We start from the raw sequence: 17,459 nt of genomic DNA on the forward strand, positions 1-17,459 counted from the left end.
AGTTCGTATCTGCTTGTCGCCAGTATTATGTCCGTGTGTAATTGAGACACGGACTGCAGGAGTGGGTTACAACAGGTCTTTACTGAGTGGAGACAAACTGGAACTAACTATGCAAAGTTACTACACAGGCTTATATACAGGGGTGGTCACTACTGGTACTGCAGTATACAGGGGCTGCAGAATATAGTTCCTTCTGCAAAGGACATACACTACACCAGTTGCTGTCAAAGTCACCAGCACCTTGATCTTCTTCGCCTCAGACTCCTTCCAGGGATCTGCAGCAGACATTTGCGGCATCTTGCATTCGACCACCTACAGATGCATTACACATGTCACCAAATCCCTGTTTGACAAGCCAGCCAATTATATCAACTTTGCCACTGATGAAGCCAGTGTTACTCAGCGGGCATTGGCCTTTGCGGCTCTGGATGGCTTCCCACGAGGGCAGGGTGTCATCCACTGCACATATGTGGTCATCAGGGCACCCCATCATCACCGCAAGGGCTTCCACTCGCTCAATGTGCAGCTTGTCTGCAATCATAGGAAGATCATCATGCATGTGTGCACCAAATTCCCTGGCAGCTGGCATGACTCGTTCTTCATAAGAACATAAGAAATAAGAGCAGGAGTAGGCCAATCGGCCCCTCGAGCCTGCTCCACCATTCAATAAGATCATGGCTGATCTGATCCTAACCTCAAATCTTCTATCACTCTCCATCCCACCCGAACCCATGTGATCTCCCGGGAGAGGCGAAAAACCAGATAAAAAACCCAATGACCAATTTGGTGAAAAAATCTGGGAAATTCCTCTCTGACCCATCTAGGCGATCGAAAGTCTTCCAGGAGATCACTCTGTCCCTATATTTTCTACAGTACTTACCTTCTGTAAAGGCGATCTCCACCCCAGCCAGGAACAGGAATAAAACCATCTCCTGAAATCTAACACAGAATTAGAACACAAAAAGTAGGAACAGAACCAGGCTACACGGCCCCTGGGCCCGCTCCACTACCCACAGGGCCATGACCATTCCGAACCTAGCCTCACAGCGCCAGGGACCCGGGTTCGAATCCGGCCTCGGGTGACTGTCTGTGTGGAGTTTGCACATTCTCCCCGTGTTTGCGTGGGTTTTCTCCGGGTGCTCCGGTTTCCTCCCACAGTCCAAAGATGTGTGGGTTAGGATGATTGGCTATGATACATTGACCCTTAGTGTTAGGGGGATTAAATACTTGGGGTTACGGGGATAGGGTGGGATATGTGTTGGTGTAGGGGTTACGGGGATGGGATGGGATATGTGTCGGTGCAGGCTCGATGGGCCCCAATGGCCTCTATCTGCACTGTGGGGTTTCTGTGATTCTGTGATTCTGTGATTCCTGCCTGCTCCCCGTATCCCTTAATTCCCTTTACTTCTAGGAAACTATCTATTTCTGTTTTAAATTTATTTAATGATGTAGCTTCCACAGCTTTCTGGGGCAGTAAATTCCACAAATCTACCACCCTCTGAGTGAAGAAGTTTCTCCTCATCTCAGTTTTGAAAGAGCAGCCCCTTATTTTAAGATTATGCCCCCTAGTTCTAGTTTCACCCATCATTGGGAACATCCTCACCGCATCCACCCGATCAAGCCCCTTCACAATCTTATTTGTTTCAATAAGATCGCTTCTCATTCTTCTGAACTCCAATGAGTAGAGTCCCAATCTACTCAACCTCTCCTCATATGACCACCCCCTCATCCCCGGGGTTAACTGAGTGAACCTTCTTTGTACTGACTCGAGAGCAAGTATGTCTTTTCTTAAGTATGGACACCAAAACTGTATGCAGTATTCCAGGTGCAGTCTCACCAATACCTTGTATAACTGCAGCAATACCTCCCTGTTTTTATATTCCATCTGCCTAGCAATAAAAGCCAACATTCCATTGGCCTTCTTGATCACTTGCTGCACCTGCATACTAACTTTTTGAGTTTTGTGCACCAGGACCCCCAGATCCCTTTGTACTACAGTACTTTCCAGTTTCTTGCCATTAAGATAATAATTTGCTCTATGATTTTTCCTGCCAAAGTGCATAGCCTCACACTTTCCAGTATTGTATTCCATCTGCCAAATCTCTGCCCACTTACTTAGCCTGTCTATGTCACTTTGCAGGTTTTTATGTCCTCCTCACTCACTGCTTTCCCTCCCATCTTTGTATCATCTGCAAACATTGATATGTTACACTCGGTCCCCTCCTCCAAATCATTAATATAGATTGTAAAGAGTTGGGGACCCAGCACTGACCCCTGCGGAACACCACTAGTTACTGATTGCCAGTCTGAGAATGAACCATTTATCCCAACTCTCTGCTTTCTGTTAGAGAGCCAATTCTCCACCCACGCCAGAATATTACCCCCAATCCCATGATTTTTTATCTTGAGCAATAATCTTTTGTGTGGCACCTTATCAAATGCCTTTTGGAAGTCTAAATACACGATGTCCACTGGTTCTCCTTTATCCACCCTGTATGTTACTTCCTCAAAGAACTCAAGCAAATTTGTCAAACATGACTTCCCCTTCATGAAACCATGCTGAGTTTGTCCTATTAAATTATGTTTAGCCAAATGTCCCGTTACTGTCTCCTTAATAATGGACTCTAACATTTTACCAACCACAGATGTTAGGCTAACAGGTCTATAGTTTCCAGCCTTCTGCCTACTACCCTTTTTAAATAAGGGTGTTACATTAGCAGTTTTCCAATCTGCCGGGACCTTTGCTGAGTCCAGGGAGTTTTGGAAAATTATTACCAATGCATCCACAATCCCCACCGCCACTTCCCTCAAGACCCTAGGATGTAAGCCATCAGGTCCAGGGGATTTATCTGGCTTAAGTCCCATTATTTTACCAAGTGCCACTTCCTTAGTGATTTTAATCGTATTTAGCTCCTCTCCCCCTAGAGCCCCCTGTTTGTCCAGTGTTGGGATATTCTTAGTGTCCTCTACCGTAAAGACTGATACAAAATATTTGTTCAGCGTTATTGCCATCTTCATGTTTCCCACCATTAATTTCCCAGTCTCATCCTCTAAGGGACCAACATTTACTTTAGCCACCCTTTTTCTTTTTATATAACTATAGAAACTTTTGCTATCCGTTTTTATATTTTTTGCTAATTTACTTTCATAATCTATCTTCCCTTTCTTAATCAATCTTTTAGTTATTTTTTGCTGTCTTTTAAAGACTTCCCAATCTTCTATCTTCCCACTAGATTTGGCTACCTTATATGCCCTTGTTTTTAGTCAGATACTATCCTTAATTACTTTACTTAGACACGGATGGCTATCTCTTCTTATACACCCTTTTTTCCTCAGTGGAATATATATTTTTTGGAAGTTGTAAAATAACTCCTTAAATGTACACCACTGATCATGTACCGTCATACCCTTTAATCTATTTTCCCAGTCCACTCTAATCAATTCCACTCTCATACCTTCATAGTCTCCTTTATTCAAGCTCAGCACGCTTGTTTGACATCCAACCTTCTCACCCTCTACTTGAATATGGAATTCAACCATGTTATGGTCACTCATTCCAAGGGGATCCTTTACTAGGACATCTTTAATTAATCCTGTCTCATTACACAGGACCAAATCTAAGGTTGCTTGCCCCCTGGTCGGTTCAGTTACATACTGCTCAAGAAACCCATCCCTAATACACTCAATGAACTCATCCTGAAGGCTGCTCTGCCCAGTTTGATTTGTCCAATTAATATGATCGTTAAAATCCCCCATAATTATAGCTGTTCCCTTATTACAAGCCTCAACTATTTCCTGATTAATACTCCATCCAACAGAGTTGCAACTGTTCGGAGGCCTATAGACTACGCCCACTAGTGTTTTTTTCCCCTTATTATTCCTTATCTCTACCCAAACTATTTCACTATCCTGCTTCTTTGACCCAATATCATTTCTCTGTATTATAGTTATTCCTTCCTTTATTAACATAGCCACCCCACCTCCCCTCCCTTCCTGCCTGCCTTCCTGCACCAGTCCACCCTCCCTCAGCTCTTCGCTCCTCCAAACAGCCTTTCTGGCTGGCTGCTTGGAGACAAGGGCTATCTACTGAAAATGTGGCTCATGACTCACTTGAGGAGGTTAAGTACTGAGGCCGAGGAGAGATATAATGAAAGTCACATTTCCACCAGATGTGTCATACAGCAGACAATAGGCATGCTGAAAATGCGCTTCAGATGCCTTGACAGATCTGGAGGAGCCCTTCAGTACGCACCTGCCAGGGTCTCCAGAATTGTCATGATCTGCTGTGCCCTGCACAACATAGCACAGCAGCGATGATTAGCACTGGCTCTGAGTGCACAGCATCTTCAGAGGAGGAGGAGGCGGAGGAGCATCAGCTGGATGAGGAGGAGGAGGAACAGGAGGAACCTGTGGTCCAGATCCCACCAGCACCCAAGCAGATTGCTGCCTGGGAGGCCAGGGTTGGGCTCATCATGGCCAGATTTACTTAACTTTACGCAGTACACCCATATGGCTGCCACATGCTGCGCCAGGTTGGCACCACCCCACAGCAACACCATAAAGCATCCCTACAATGACCAAGCCATTCCTTTCACACTGACCACCATTGCTCGAGGTAACGTTACGTCTCACCATTCACTCCAACGCACTAAGCCACTTCCAATGTTGCACACAAATTTGTCCATGACTGGAAAGTGGTGAAAATAAATATTTTTATGCGTGACATCACAGTAACGGAAACTTTACAGAAACATTTATTAAAGCATCCAAGTGGCTACCCTTGTGCATCTACTTGTGAGTCATCTTTCTCTTACACGTGCTTCTACGTGGTGGCTTCAGCAGAGGTAGAGGCAGCCTGCTCACTTCCCTGCTGCGACTTCATAGACACTTTTGTCAGACATCCTCTAGGTTTTAGAGCCTGTGATGACCCCACCAAAGTCTGCTCCTCCTGTCACTGTACAGGGGCAGACTCGGCCATCGCTGACCCAGGAACCATCTGGGGCTCTGACTGGGGGAGGGGGGTGGCAACGGGGGAGAAGTGTGAGCGCTTTGAGAGGAGCCCACACTTCCATGTCCCCTCTCACTGTCAGCCCTCTCATGGGCCACCCAGCTCTACACTGACATCCCTCCTAGAGAGGAGGTCTATGAGCATCTGCCATCTATTCTCCATAGATCATCATCTATTCTCCATAGATAGTATGTGCTTCTGTGAGTCGCGCATTAGCTGCTCTATGCAGGTGGCCATCCTTGCCATGGAAGAGCCTACAGTTGACATCACCTGCGACATGGTGATGCTCATGTTGGAGATGGACTCCTCCATTCTCTGTATATTTGCAGACATCGCGGTCGCAAAACCTGTCAGAGCCCCCTGCACTTCTTGCTGCACCTCCAGCATCGCTCTCTTTCTGGATGGCTCCCGAGGCTCAGTGTCTGCATGCAGTTGAGCAGAGCTGGGAGCGTCCTGTGCCCTCCAGCAAGGAGCCTCCACTGCTGTCCCTGTCTCCACCATCTGCTCTTGCTCACTTGTGAGTTATAAGACACCAGGTGACAACACTCCTCTATCTCGCGTTGCGCCCACCGAGGTGTGCGTATCTGCGCTGCTGCTGGGTGCGCTTCAGTCTGGTGACGGTGCGTCCTCAGAGGCTGGAGGCTCCTCTGAGGAGTCGTCTTGTTCTTCCTCCAGGACAGTGTGGGGTGGGGGGCGGGGTGCTTCTCTGGGAAAGTAAAGAGATGAGTTAGATAAGTCATATCAAGAATGGGTACAGATATCATTATGCACATGATGAACATTCACTGGCTGCTGACATCAGTCCCCATATGAGTGACTGTTGTATGCCATGTTGCTGTATGAGATGTAATTCTGTCACCAGGTTGCTGAGATTTCCCCCTCTCTCCATCTCTCACCTCCAGCGACTCCAGACACTTCGAAGGCAGCCTCCTCTGGTGCTCTCCCTCTCTCTCTTATTTTGGGCTCTCTTTTCCTGCAAGGAGGGGAGGAAGAGAAGGTAAATGAGAGTGATGGATTGAGTGTAAGGAATGGACAGGTTACATCTGTAGAGGGAGACTATGATGGAGTGGGGTGGCAATGCCAAGTGGCCTCCTTGTGTGTAGTTAGTTGGTATGATTGCATTCGGATGAGGGTGAGTATGAGGGGTGGTTAGTCAGATGGGGATGTGATAATGTAGATAGAGAGAGAGGGATGGGTGGACATGCAAGGTATGTTTGTATCAGGATGTGCAGGAGTAGGGTCAGGAAGGCAGTGATTGGGAGAGGCACAGCAGGATGAAGTTGAGTGTGGCTTTGTACTCACCTTTCCTGATCTCTTCTTACTTCTTAGGCAGTCCCTCGGAACTGAAGATGACTTGCTTCCCCATTAAAAATGAGTTCTCAGGTGACCGATGAGCCCAATGCGGGACCTACAGTCTCTGGGGCAGACGGTGGTTGAAGGGGGCTGTGGGTGGGGTGCTTGGGTTGACGTGCGCTCCTTCCGCTGTTTGCGCTTGGCTTCCGCTTGCTCCCGGCGAAGAGACTCGAGGTGTTCGGCGCCTTCCCGGATGCTTCTCCTCCAATTTGTACAGTCTTGGGCCAGGGATTCCCAGGTGTCGGTGGGGATGTTGCACTTTTTCAAGGAGGCTTTGAGGGTGTCCTTGAAGCGTTTCCTCTGCCCACCTGTATTATGTCCATGAATGATTGAGACACGGACAGCAGGAGTTGAACAAAACAAGTCTTTACTGATTGAAGTCAATCGGGAAACTGAAACTACAGAGGCTCACTAGCGCTGTTTATACAGGGGTGGTCACTGCCGGTACTGCAGTCTGAGACCAGTTATTCTCTTAAAGGTACATACACAACAACCTGGGACTCTCTTGCCGTGTCGGAGCTCTGAGTAGAGCGCTTGTTTAGGGAGTCTCATATCGGGCATGCGGACGATGTGACCTGTCCATCGGAGCTGATCGAGCGTGGTCAAAGCTTCGATGCTGGGGATGTTGGCCTGAGCAAGAACACTGATGTTGGTGCGCCTATCCTGCCAATGGATTTGCAGGATCTTGCGGAGGTAGCATTGGTCGTACCTCTCCAGTACATGGTCCTAATGTACATGGTCCATGTCTCTGAGGCATACAGGAGGGTGGGTATTACTACTGCTCTGTAGACCATGAGCTTGGTGCCGGGTTTGAGGTCCTGGTCTTCCTGATCTAATGAGATAATTGAAGCGATTCCAGCACAGCACCCAGGTCCTCCTCACAACATCTCTGCTGTTCACCTCCTCTGCTATTTGGAGCCAAACTCCTTTGGTCTGCTGGGGAGGTCTCTTCCGCCCATTGGAAGGGAAGAAGACCTCCCTGCATGCTCTGACTCCCTCCACAAGCATATGGAGGGAGTCATCGGAGAACCTGGGTGCAGCCATCTGCTTTTGTGCAGTCATGTCTCCAAGTGTTTGGAACAATCAAAATCTCCAGTGCAGTGACTGCCCACTCCTAGATAAACCTTCAAATGCAATGTGGCCACAGCTCCTTTAAATATCCCAGCTGAAAACGCATCATCGATGACATCATCAGACCGCACCATTTAATAGGGCCGGGTAACGCGCAGGCCTGCTTTAATAGGCACCATTAACGGAAAGTCAATCTCAGGAGCGGGAAGGAATGAAGAATAGGGTCACGAATGAAGACCTGCCTGCACCCTAACCCGTCCAGGTACAGAAAATTCCAGCCCAACTGTGGTCTAACCAAGGTTCGATACAAGTTTAGCATAACTTCCCTATTTTTCAACTCTATTCTAGAAATAAATGCTGGTGCTTGGTTTGCTTTTTTTTATGGCCTTATTATCCCGTGTCACTACTTTTAGTGATTTGTATATTTGTACTCCCAGGTCTCTTTGTTCCTCTACCCCATTTAGATTCTTACTGTCCAAGTAATATGTGATTTTATTTTTCTTACCAAAATGTAATGCCTATGTGTTCTATATCAAAATGTACTGCACAATTAAAGTTACAAATGGTCATAAAGTTAACAAGCAAATATAATAAATAAGTATGTGTGTTTAACAATCAACTTACATGTAAGTCGTTGGACTGACATTTATTTTCCTTGGGAAGCTGGTTGACTCAAACTTATTTGCAAGAGTAACATTGTTTCCAAATAAACAGTATCGTAGCATTTTAATGCCAACCATACCAGCAAGAACAGCACCAGGATGGAGCCCAATCCGCAGCTAAGGAAAGACAATTAAAAAGAATACATTTCAGAACATTTTCCTTAACATTGTCTCACATCCTGACTGGTACAAATGTACATCATCTGCCAAAATGACATTAAATCAACTATTTATTGTAGGTTTGATAAATACAGAGTCAATCAAATATCAACACTACGGCTTGTTGGTCCATGAATAAGTTTGCAAATGGCCTTCACTGCTACAAAATCAGCGGGGACGTGAGAGAGGAACAATTTTTTTTGATACGGTACTATTTATGATACCAGGGATGAGGGACTTCAGTTACGTGGAGAGATTGGGGAAGCTGGGATTGTTCTCCTTAGAGCAGAGAAGGGGTGACCTAATGGAGGTATTCAAAATTATGTTTGAAACTGTTTCCTCTGGTAAGTGGGTTGGTAACCAGAGATTTAAAATCATTGCCAAAAGAATTAGAGGGGAAATGAGGAAAAACATTTTCACACAGAGGATTATTAAGATCTGGAATGCACTCCTTGAATGGGTGGTGGAATCAGATTCCATAGGACCTTTCAAAAGGCCACGTGACATGTACTTGAAGAGAACTAATTTGTAGGGTGATGGGGAAAAAGCTGGGGTGTGGGACTAAATTGGATACCTCTTTCACAGGCACGACGGGCCGAATTGCCTCCTTCTGTGCTGTAAGATTCTATGATTATTCATGGGTGCAACCTGTAAATCTTTGACACTTTTCAGTGATAAAACCAGTTAAAGGGCTGCTGATGAGTGCCCCTGCAAATAAATCACTAGTTAGATCTCAGCTAGAGCATTGTGTCCATTTCTGGGCACCACACTTGGAGAGGGTGCAGAGGAGATTTACTAGAATGGTACAAGTAATGAGAGCCTTCAGTTATGTGGAGAAACTAGAGAAGCTGGGATTGCTCTCCAACACCACTAAAAGCAGATTAACTGGCCATTATTTGCTGTGAGTAGATTGCCGCGTTTCCTACATTACAACACGGACAACACTTCGTGACATCATTGGCTGTAAAGCACTATGGGACATCCTTTGTGATGAAAGGTGCTATATAAATGCAAGCCTTTCTTTTTTTCTTAGAGCAAAGACAGTTAAGAGGATATTTAATAGAGGTGCTCAAAATTATGAGAGGTTTTGATATTGAGAAACTGTTTCCACTGGCAGGAGGGTCAGTACCCAGAGGACACGGTGGCATAGTGGTTAGCACTGTTGCCTCACAGCGCCAGGGACCCGGGTTCGAATCCGGCCTCGGGTGACTGTCTGTGTGGAGTTTGCACATTCTCCCCGTGTTTGCGTGGGTTTCCTCCGGGTGCTCCGGTTTCCTCCCACAGTCCAAAGATGTGCGGGTTAGGTTGATTGGCTATGATAAATTGACCCTTAGTGTTAGGGGGATTAAATGCGTGGGGTTACGGGGATAGGGTGGGATATGTGTTGGTGTAGGGGTTACAGGGATCGGGTGGGATATGTGTCGGTGCAGGCTCGATGGGCCGAAATGGCCTCTATCTGCACTGTGGGGTTTCTGTGATTCTGTGTGACACAGAGTTAAGATAATTGCCAAAAAAGCCAGGGGGGAGTGGAGGAGAATGTATTTTATTCAGCGATCTGGAATGCATTGCCCGAAAGGGTGATGGAAGCAGATTTAATAGTAACTTTTAAAAGGGAATTGGATACATACTTAAAATGGACAAATTTTCAGGGCCATGGAGAAAGAGCAAGGGAGTGGGACTAATTGGTAGCATTTTCAGAGAGCCAGCTCAGGCATGTTGGGCTAAATGGCCTCCTTTTGTGTTGTATGATTTTATGAATTCACCCAATAAACTCATCAATTCTTTTTAAAGTGTAAGATCACTTTTATGAGTGCTTTTTTACAGCAATATTTATTTTCCCCATAGGAAGATAAATATGGTTATGGACAGATCCATTCTTTAGTTATTGCTCAACAGATCCATTCATTAGACAGTCCTTAGTAACTATTCAATAGGAATGACGGGAATAAAGGCAATATCCAACTTTCCATAGGGATGCTCCCATTCAGCAGCTTCCACTATATTCCACTAAGTTCATTAGTGTCTTTTCTTTATCATCAACAGCAACAACTTACACTTATAGAGCCCCTTTAGCATAGAAAATATGATAGAATTCTTCATTAAGATGGAGAGTGAAGTAGTTGACTCGGAGACTAGGGTCCTGAATTTAAATAAAGGAAACTATGATGGTATGGGGCACGAGTTGGGTAGGATTGATTGGGGAATGTTACTCAAAGGGTTGATGGTGGATAGGCAATGGCAAACATTCAAAGATCGCATGGATGAACTACAGAATTTGTTCATCCCTGTATGGCGTAAAAATAAAACAAAAAAGGTGACTCAACCGTGGCTAACAAGGGAAATTAGGGATAGCATAAGATCCAAGGAGAGGACATATAGATTGGCCAGAAAAAGCAGTAAACCTGAGGATTGGGAGCAGTTTAGGATTCAGCAAAGGAGGACAAAGGGATTAATTAAGAGGGGGAAAATAGAGTATGAGAGTAAGCTTGTAGAGAACATAAAAACTGACTGTAAAAGCTTTTATAGATATGTGAAGAGAAAAAGATTGATGAAGTCAAGCGTAGGTCCCTTGCAGTCAGAATCAGGGGAATTTATAATGGGGAACAAAGAAATGGCTGACCAATTAAATACATACTTTGGTTCTGTCTTCACAAAGGAGGACACAAATAACCTCCCAGAGATGTTGGGGAACATAGGGTCTAATGAGAGGGAGGAACTGAAAGAAATCAGTATTTGTAGGGAAATGGTGTTAGGGAAATTGACGAGATTGAAGGCCGATAAATCCCCAGGGCCTGATAATCTACATCCTAGGGTACTTAAGGAAGTAGATGCATTGCTGGTCATCTTCCAAAATTCGATAGACTCTGGAACAGTTCCCATGGATTGGAGGGTAGCTAATGTTACCCCACTATTCAAAAAAGGTGGTAGAGAGAAAACTCATCGGTAGTGGGGAAAATGCGAGAGTCCATTATAAAAGATGTAATAGCAGAGCACTTGAAAAACAGTGACAGGATCGGACAAATTCAACATGGATTTACAAAAGATAAATCGTGCTTGACTAATCTACTGGAAGTTTTTGAGGATGTAACTGGTAGAATAGATAAGGGAGAACCAGTGGTTGTGGTGTATTTGGACTTTCAGAAGGCTTTCGATAAGTTCCCGCATAAGAGATTAGCATGTAAAGTTAAGGCACATGGGATTGGGGGCCAGGTACTGACTTGGATAGAGAACTGGTTGGCAGACAGGAAGCAAAGTGTTGGAATAAACAGGTCTTCTTCCGAGTGGCAGGCAGTGACTAGTGGGGTACTGCAGGGATCGGTCCTAGGACCCCAGCTATTCACAATATATATAAATGATCTAGATGAGGGAATTAGATGTAATATCTCCAAATTTGCAGATGACACAAAGCTGGGTGGGCGTGTGTGCTGTGAGGAGGATGCCGAGAAACTCCAGTATGATTTGGACAGATTGGATGATTGGGCAGAAGCATGGCAGATGCAGTATAATGTGGATAAATGTGAGGTTATCCACTTTGGTGGCAAAAACAGGAAGGCAGATTATTATCTGAATGGCAATAGATTGGGAGAAGGGAAAGTGCAACGAGGTGGCTCAACCGTGGATAACGAGGGAAATTAGGGACAGCATAAAATCAAAAAAAAGGGCATATCAACTGGCAAAAAAAAGCACCAGACCGGAAGATTGGGGGCAGTACAGGATACAGCAAAAGAGGACAAAGGGATTAATCAGGAAGGGGAAAATAGAATACGAAAGTAAACTTGCAGCAAACATAAAGACAGACTGCAAAAGCTTTTATCGGTATATCAGGAGGAAAAGACTGGTAAAATCCCAAGTCGGTCCTTTGCAGTCCGATTCGGGAGAATATATAATGGAGAATAAGGAAATGGCAGACCAATTAAACTCATACTTTGGTTCTGTATTCACAAAGGAGGACACAAATAACCTCCCAGGAATATCGGCAAACATAGGGACTAATGAGAGGGAGGAGCTGACAGAAATTAGTATCTCTAGGGATATGGTGTTGGGTAAGTTGAGGGGACTGAAGGCCGACAAATCCCCGGGGCCTGATAAACTACATCCTAGGGTACTTAAGGAGGTGGCCCTGGAGATAGCAGATGCTCTAAGGATCATCTTCCGGAACTCCATTGACTCGGGAACAGTACCCGTGGATTGGAGGGTAGCTAATGTTACCCCAATATTTAAAAAGGGGGGTAGAGAGAAAGCAGGGAATTATAGACCAGTAAGCCTTACATCGGTTGTGGGCAAAATGCTAGAGTCCATTATTAAGGATAAAATAGCGGAGCACTTGACAAATGGGGAAAGGATCGGACAGAGTCAACATGGATTTACAAAGGGTAAATCGTGTTTGACTAATCTGCTGGAATTTTTTGAGGAAGTAACTGGTAAAATAGATGGGGGAGAGCCAGTGGATGTGGTGTACCTTGACTTCCAGAAAGCCTTCGATAAGGTTCCACACAAAAGATTATCATGCAAAATTAAGGCTCATGGGATTGGGGGCAAAGTATTAACGTGGATAGAGAACTGGCTGGCGGATAGAAAACAGAGAGTTGGAATAAACGGCTCGTTTTCGGAGTGGCAGGCAGTGACCAGCGGGGTGCCGCAAGGATCTGTCCTGGGACCCCAGCTGTTCACAATATATATAAATGATCTGGATCAGGGAATTGGATGCAATATTTCCAAATTCGCTGACGACACTAAACTAGGAGGAGGGGTGGGCTCTGATGAGGATGTCAGGAGGCTACAGTGCGATTTGGACAGGTTGGGGGAATGGGCGGATACGTGGCAGATGCACTATAATGTGGATAAATGCGAGGTTATCCACTTTGGGGGTAAAAACAGGAGGGTAGATTATTATCTAAATGGCAATAGATTGTGAGATGGGGAAGTGCAGAGGGACCTGGGTGTTCTTGTGCACCAGTCACTGAAGGAGAGCATGCAGGTGCAACAGGCGATTAAGAAGGCAAATGGTATGTTGGCCTTCATATCAAGGGGGTTCGAGTATAGGAATAGGGATACCTTACTACAGCTGTACAAGGTACTGGTGAGACCGCATCTGGAGTATTGTGTACAGTTTTGGTCGCCCCATCTGCGGAAGGATGTTCTTGCCATGGAAAGAGTGCAACGGCGATTCACCAGGCTGATACCTGGAATGGCGGGAATGACCTACGAAGAGAGATTAAATAGTTTGGGCTTGTACTCACTGGAGTTTAGAAGATTGAGAGGGGATCTCATCGAAACATATAAAATTATGGCAGGCCTGGACAGGCTGAATTCAGAGAGAATGTTTCCAATGGCAGGGGAGCACAGAACCAGGGGCCACAGTCTAAAAATAGCGGGCAAATCATTTAAAACAGAGATGAGGAAGAATTTCTTCACTCAAAGAGTGGTGAGCCTGTGGAATTCCCTGCCACAGAGGGCTGTGAAGGCTAATTCAATAAATATTTTCAAGAGAGAATTGGATATATTTCTGAAGGCTAAGGGGATTAAGGGTTACGGAGAAAAGGCGGGGACGGGGTACTGAACTGGTAAGATCAGCTAAGATCTCAGACGAAGATCAGCCATGATCTCATTGAATGGCGGAGCAGGCTCGAAGGGCCGAATGGCCTACTCCTGTTCCTATCTCTATGTTTCTATGAGACCTGGGTGTCCTTGTGCACCAGTCGCTGAAGGTAAGCAGGCGGTTAAGAAGGCAAATGGTATGTTGGCCTTCGTAGCGAGAGGGTTCGAGTACAGGAACAAGGATGTCTTGCTGCAGTTGTACAAGGCCTTGGTGAGACCACATCTTGAGTATTGTGTGCAGTTTTGGTCGCCTTATCTGAGGAAAGATGTTCTTGCCATGGAGGGAGTGCAGCGAAGATTCACCAGACTGATACCTGGGATGGCAGGAATGACGTATGAGGAGAGATTGGGTCGATTGGGCTTATACTCGCTGGAGTTTAGAAGAATGAGAGGGGATCTCATTGAAACTTATAAAATTCTAACAGGACTAGACAGATTAGATGCAGGAAGGATGTTCCCGATGGCTGGGGAGTCCAGACCCAGGGGTCATAGTCTAAGGATAAGGGGAAAGCCATTTAGGACAGAAATGAGGAGGAATTACTTCACTCAGAGAGTGGTGAACCTGTGGAATTCTCTACCACAGAAGGCAGTGGAGGCCAATTCATTAAATATATTCAAGATGGAGTTAGATATATTTTTTAAGGCTAAAGGGATCAAGAGATATGGGGAGAAGGCAGGGACAGGGTACTGAATTTGGATGATCAGCCGTGATTTCATTGAATGGCGGAGCAGGCTCAAGGGGCCGAATGGCCTACTCCTGCTCCTATTTTCTATGTTTCTATGTTACAGAGGGAGGAGAAAACATAACGAATAGACGAGGTAATGGACGCTGAACCATGGAGGCAGAAATTAGGAGGCATAACCTTGTTTGAAAAGAAGGTTTTGAGGTCAACCCAAATGTTAATGATTTTTTTTCTCTTTTTTATGCTCATCAGCCTGCTGTGCATTTCTCATTTTAAAACCTTAAAACACATGAGGCTATAACTTATCAATGCATTATAGCCTCTGTTAAAATGACAGAGAAATGTTAGATGATGGCATTAATTATTTGTCTTTCTTTATTGGCAACAGAAATTACTGGTCTTTGGACCATGTCAAGTGGTTTATTTTCTTGTACTGGAAATAGAAATCATTACACACAGCTATTTTTGTGAAAAAGCGTAAGTGCACAAATCATTTTTTCAGATCAGGCACAGGAGCAGAGTTGTCTGATGACTTCCTTTCAGGTCTGCAATATATTATAATCGTATTGATTATTAATGTCAGTCCTCACATTTTTCTGTGGATGTTGAGCTCTCCCCCCAGATATATATCAGTAACAAAGGGACCTCTATCACAATAGCAAAATACTGCAGATGCTGGAAATCTGAAACAACAGAAAAAGCTAGAAACACTCAGCAGGTCAGACAGCATCGTGGAGAGAGAAACAGAGTCAACGTTTCAGGTCGATGACCCTTTGTCAGAACTGGCAAACATAGAAACATAGAAGATAGGAGCAGGAGTAGGCCATTCGGCCCCTCAAGCTTGTTCCGCCATTCAATGAGATCATGGCTGATCATCCAAATTCAGCACCCTGTCCCTGCCTTCTCCCCATATCCCTTGATCCCTTTAGCCTTAAGAAATATATCTAACTCCTTCTTGAATATATTTAATAAGTTGGCCTCAACTGCCTTCTGTGGTAGTGAATTCCACAGGTTCACCACTCTCTGGGTGAAGTAACAGATCTTTAAGCAAGTACAGAGGCAGGGAAAGGGGGGAGGAGAGGAAAGAAGAAAGGGAAGGTCTGTGATAGGCTGGAAGGCAGGAGAGATTAAAAGACAAAAGGGACGACGGTGCAAGGCAATAGGAGATGGTAATGGGACAAGTTAAGAAACAAAAGATTGTAGTGTATGTACTTTGCAGAAGGAACTATATTCTGCAGCCCCTGTATACTGCAGTACCAGTAGTGACCACCCCTGTATATAAGCCTGTGTAGTAACATTTGCATAGTAGTTCCAGGTTGCCTCCATTCAGTAAAGACCTGTTATAAACAACTCCTGCAGTCCGTGTCTCAATTATACACGGACATAATGGCCCAGTAATTCCGTTCCAAACGTGTGAGTACGGTCGGGGTACTCACGCGTCTGGCCGGAGGAAATGCCGGTTTTCAGTATGATTTTCCAATAAGTTACTTTCTCTGAAAGTCATAATTAAATACATACATTCATACACATAAGTAAAGGAATATATACATACATACATGTACGCAAAGGAATATATACAGACATACATACATAATTACTTAAAAGAATATATTACTGATGAAAAGTTTCTTTCTTAAAAATGTTGGAGTCATTTTCACATTTAATAAACACAGCAAATTCAATTCACATAGCCACAATTGCTCCTTCTACCTACAGTACTGAAAACCCGTTTTAAAAAACAAAAATAAACTTTAAAACTTACCTCAGCATTTCTTAAAATAACTTTCCTCCCTTTCCCAAACAAAAATATTGCCTTTCAGAAGCTCCACGATAAAATATATCTTCCTCCGCAGCATCTGGAGCAACTGCACTCATGCTTTTTTCATGTGTAAGTTGTAAGGACTTAACCTCACTGAAAGCATGAATGAAACCGGCGAATTTTACTGCGCATGTGCTGCCTGTGCAGTCGCACGCGCTGTGCCTCTGAACCTCTTCGTTCAGAGGACAGGAAATGTCGGTTTTCCCCGCATGCGCTGTGCATGCTGAAAACCGGCATTTCCTCCGGCCAGACGCGTGAGTACCCCGACCGTACTCATGCATTTGGAACGGAATTACTGGGCCAACATTTTACATGTCAATAAAATGAAAAATTTAACAATTGCACGATTTGCCCCCTCGCATCTGCGACTGAGGGTCCAAGGAGGTGCATTGCGCAAGAGGTCATCGTCGTACGTATCCTCACACTGTTCCCTTTCAGGAACTGTATGAAGTGGTGGAAGGATTTCTGGCCACGTTAACGCTCCTTCCGTGACCATAACCATCTTCATACCAGTCATTAGGGTGGTTAGTCCTATGGCGTGAGGGTTTTACGGGCTCCCACAACCCATCTGAGGGGGGGGGCACCCACACCCGCGGACGCAAGTATCCCGCTGGATGTCCACCCAGAATTTATAGTTGGAGCTCCGACTCCACTTGCCGGGACTGTCTGGAGCGGGGTTCGAAACCCTACTCCTTCTGGCCCAGCGGCGGGGATGCTTACCGCTACGCAAAAGGCCCACTCCGCGCAAAAGGTGACACCCATACGTTTCCTGCACCTTTTCCCTCCCCGTGACTGGAGCCCTATGCTGCCACTTGAAAGACCAAGCTATCATTTGTCCTTTTTGCGGCGCCTTGGACTTCTCATTACCAATGATGAGCAGGCGCTGCGCCTCCACCTCGTTGAGGAGATTGCTGAGGTCATCATCAGTTCAATTGTGAGTTCTTTTAATGCCGTGAATTGTGCTCATTCCAGCCATTTCACGTTGCTAATCGGAGTGGGCCTTTGGCGTAGTGGTAGGATCCCCGCCGCTGGGCCAGACGGGGTAGGGTTTTGAACCCCGCTCCAGACAGTCCCGGCAAGTGGAGTCGGAGCTCCGGCTCTAAATT

General features: G+C 45.3%; 1 protein-coding gene across 1 annotated transcript in view; it reads right to left on the reverse strand.

Annotated features, from left to right (window-relative positions):
- Positions 1-17,459, reverse strand: part of gucy1a1 (guanylate cyclase 1 soluble subunit alpha 1) — a 145,060-nt gene that overhangs the window by 26,019 nt on the left and 101,582 nt on the right. Inside the window, 2 exon segments of the mRNA XM_085963737.1 lie at positions 8,057-8,211; positions 16,023-16,027. Of these exon segments, the coding sequence (XP_085819863.1) occupies positions 8,057-8,211; positions 16,023-16,027 (160 nt within the window).

Source organism: Somniosus microcephalus, chromosome 2 (genome assembly GCF_052327205.1).
Source record: "Somniosus microcephalus isolate GS21.2 chromosome 2, FLI_Smic_1.0, whole genome shotgun sequence".
Classification (NCBI taxonomy): Eukaryota; Metazoa; Chordata; class Chondrichthyes; order Squaliformes; family Somniosidae; genus Somniosus; species Somniosus microcephalus.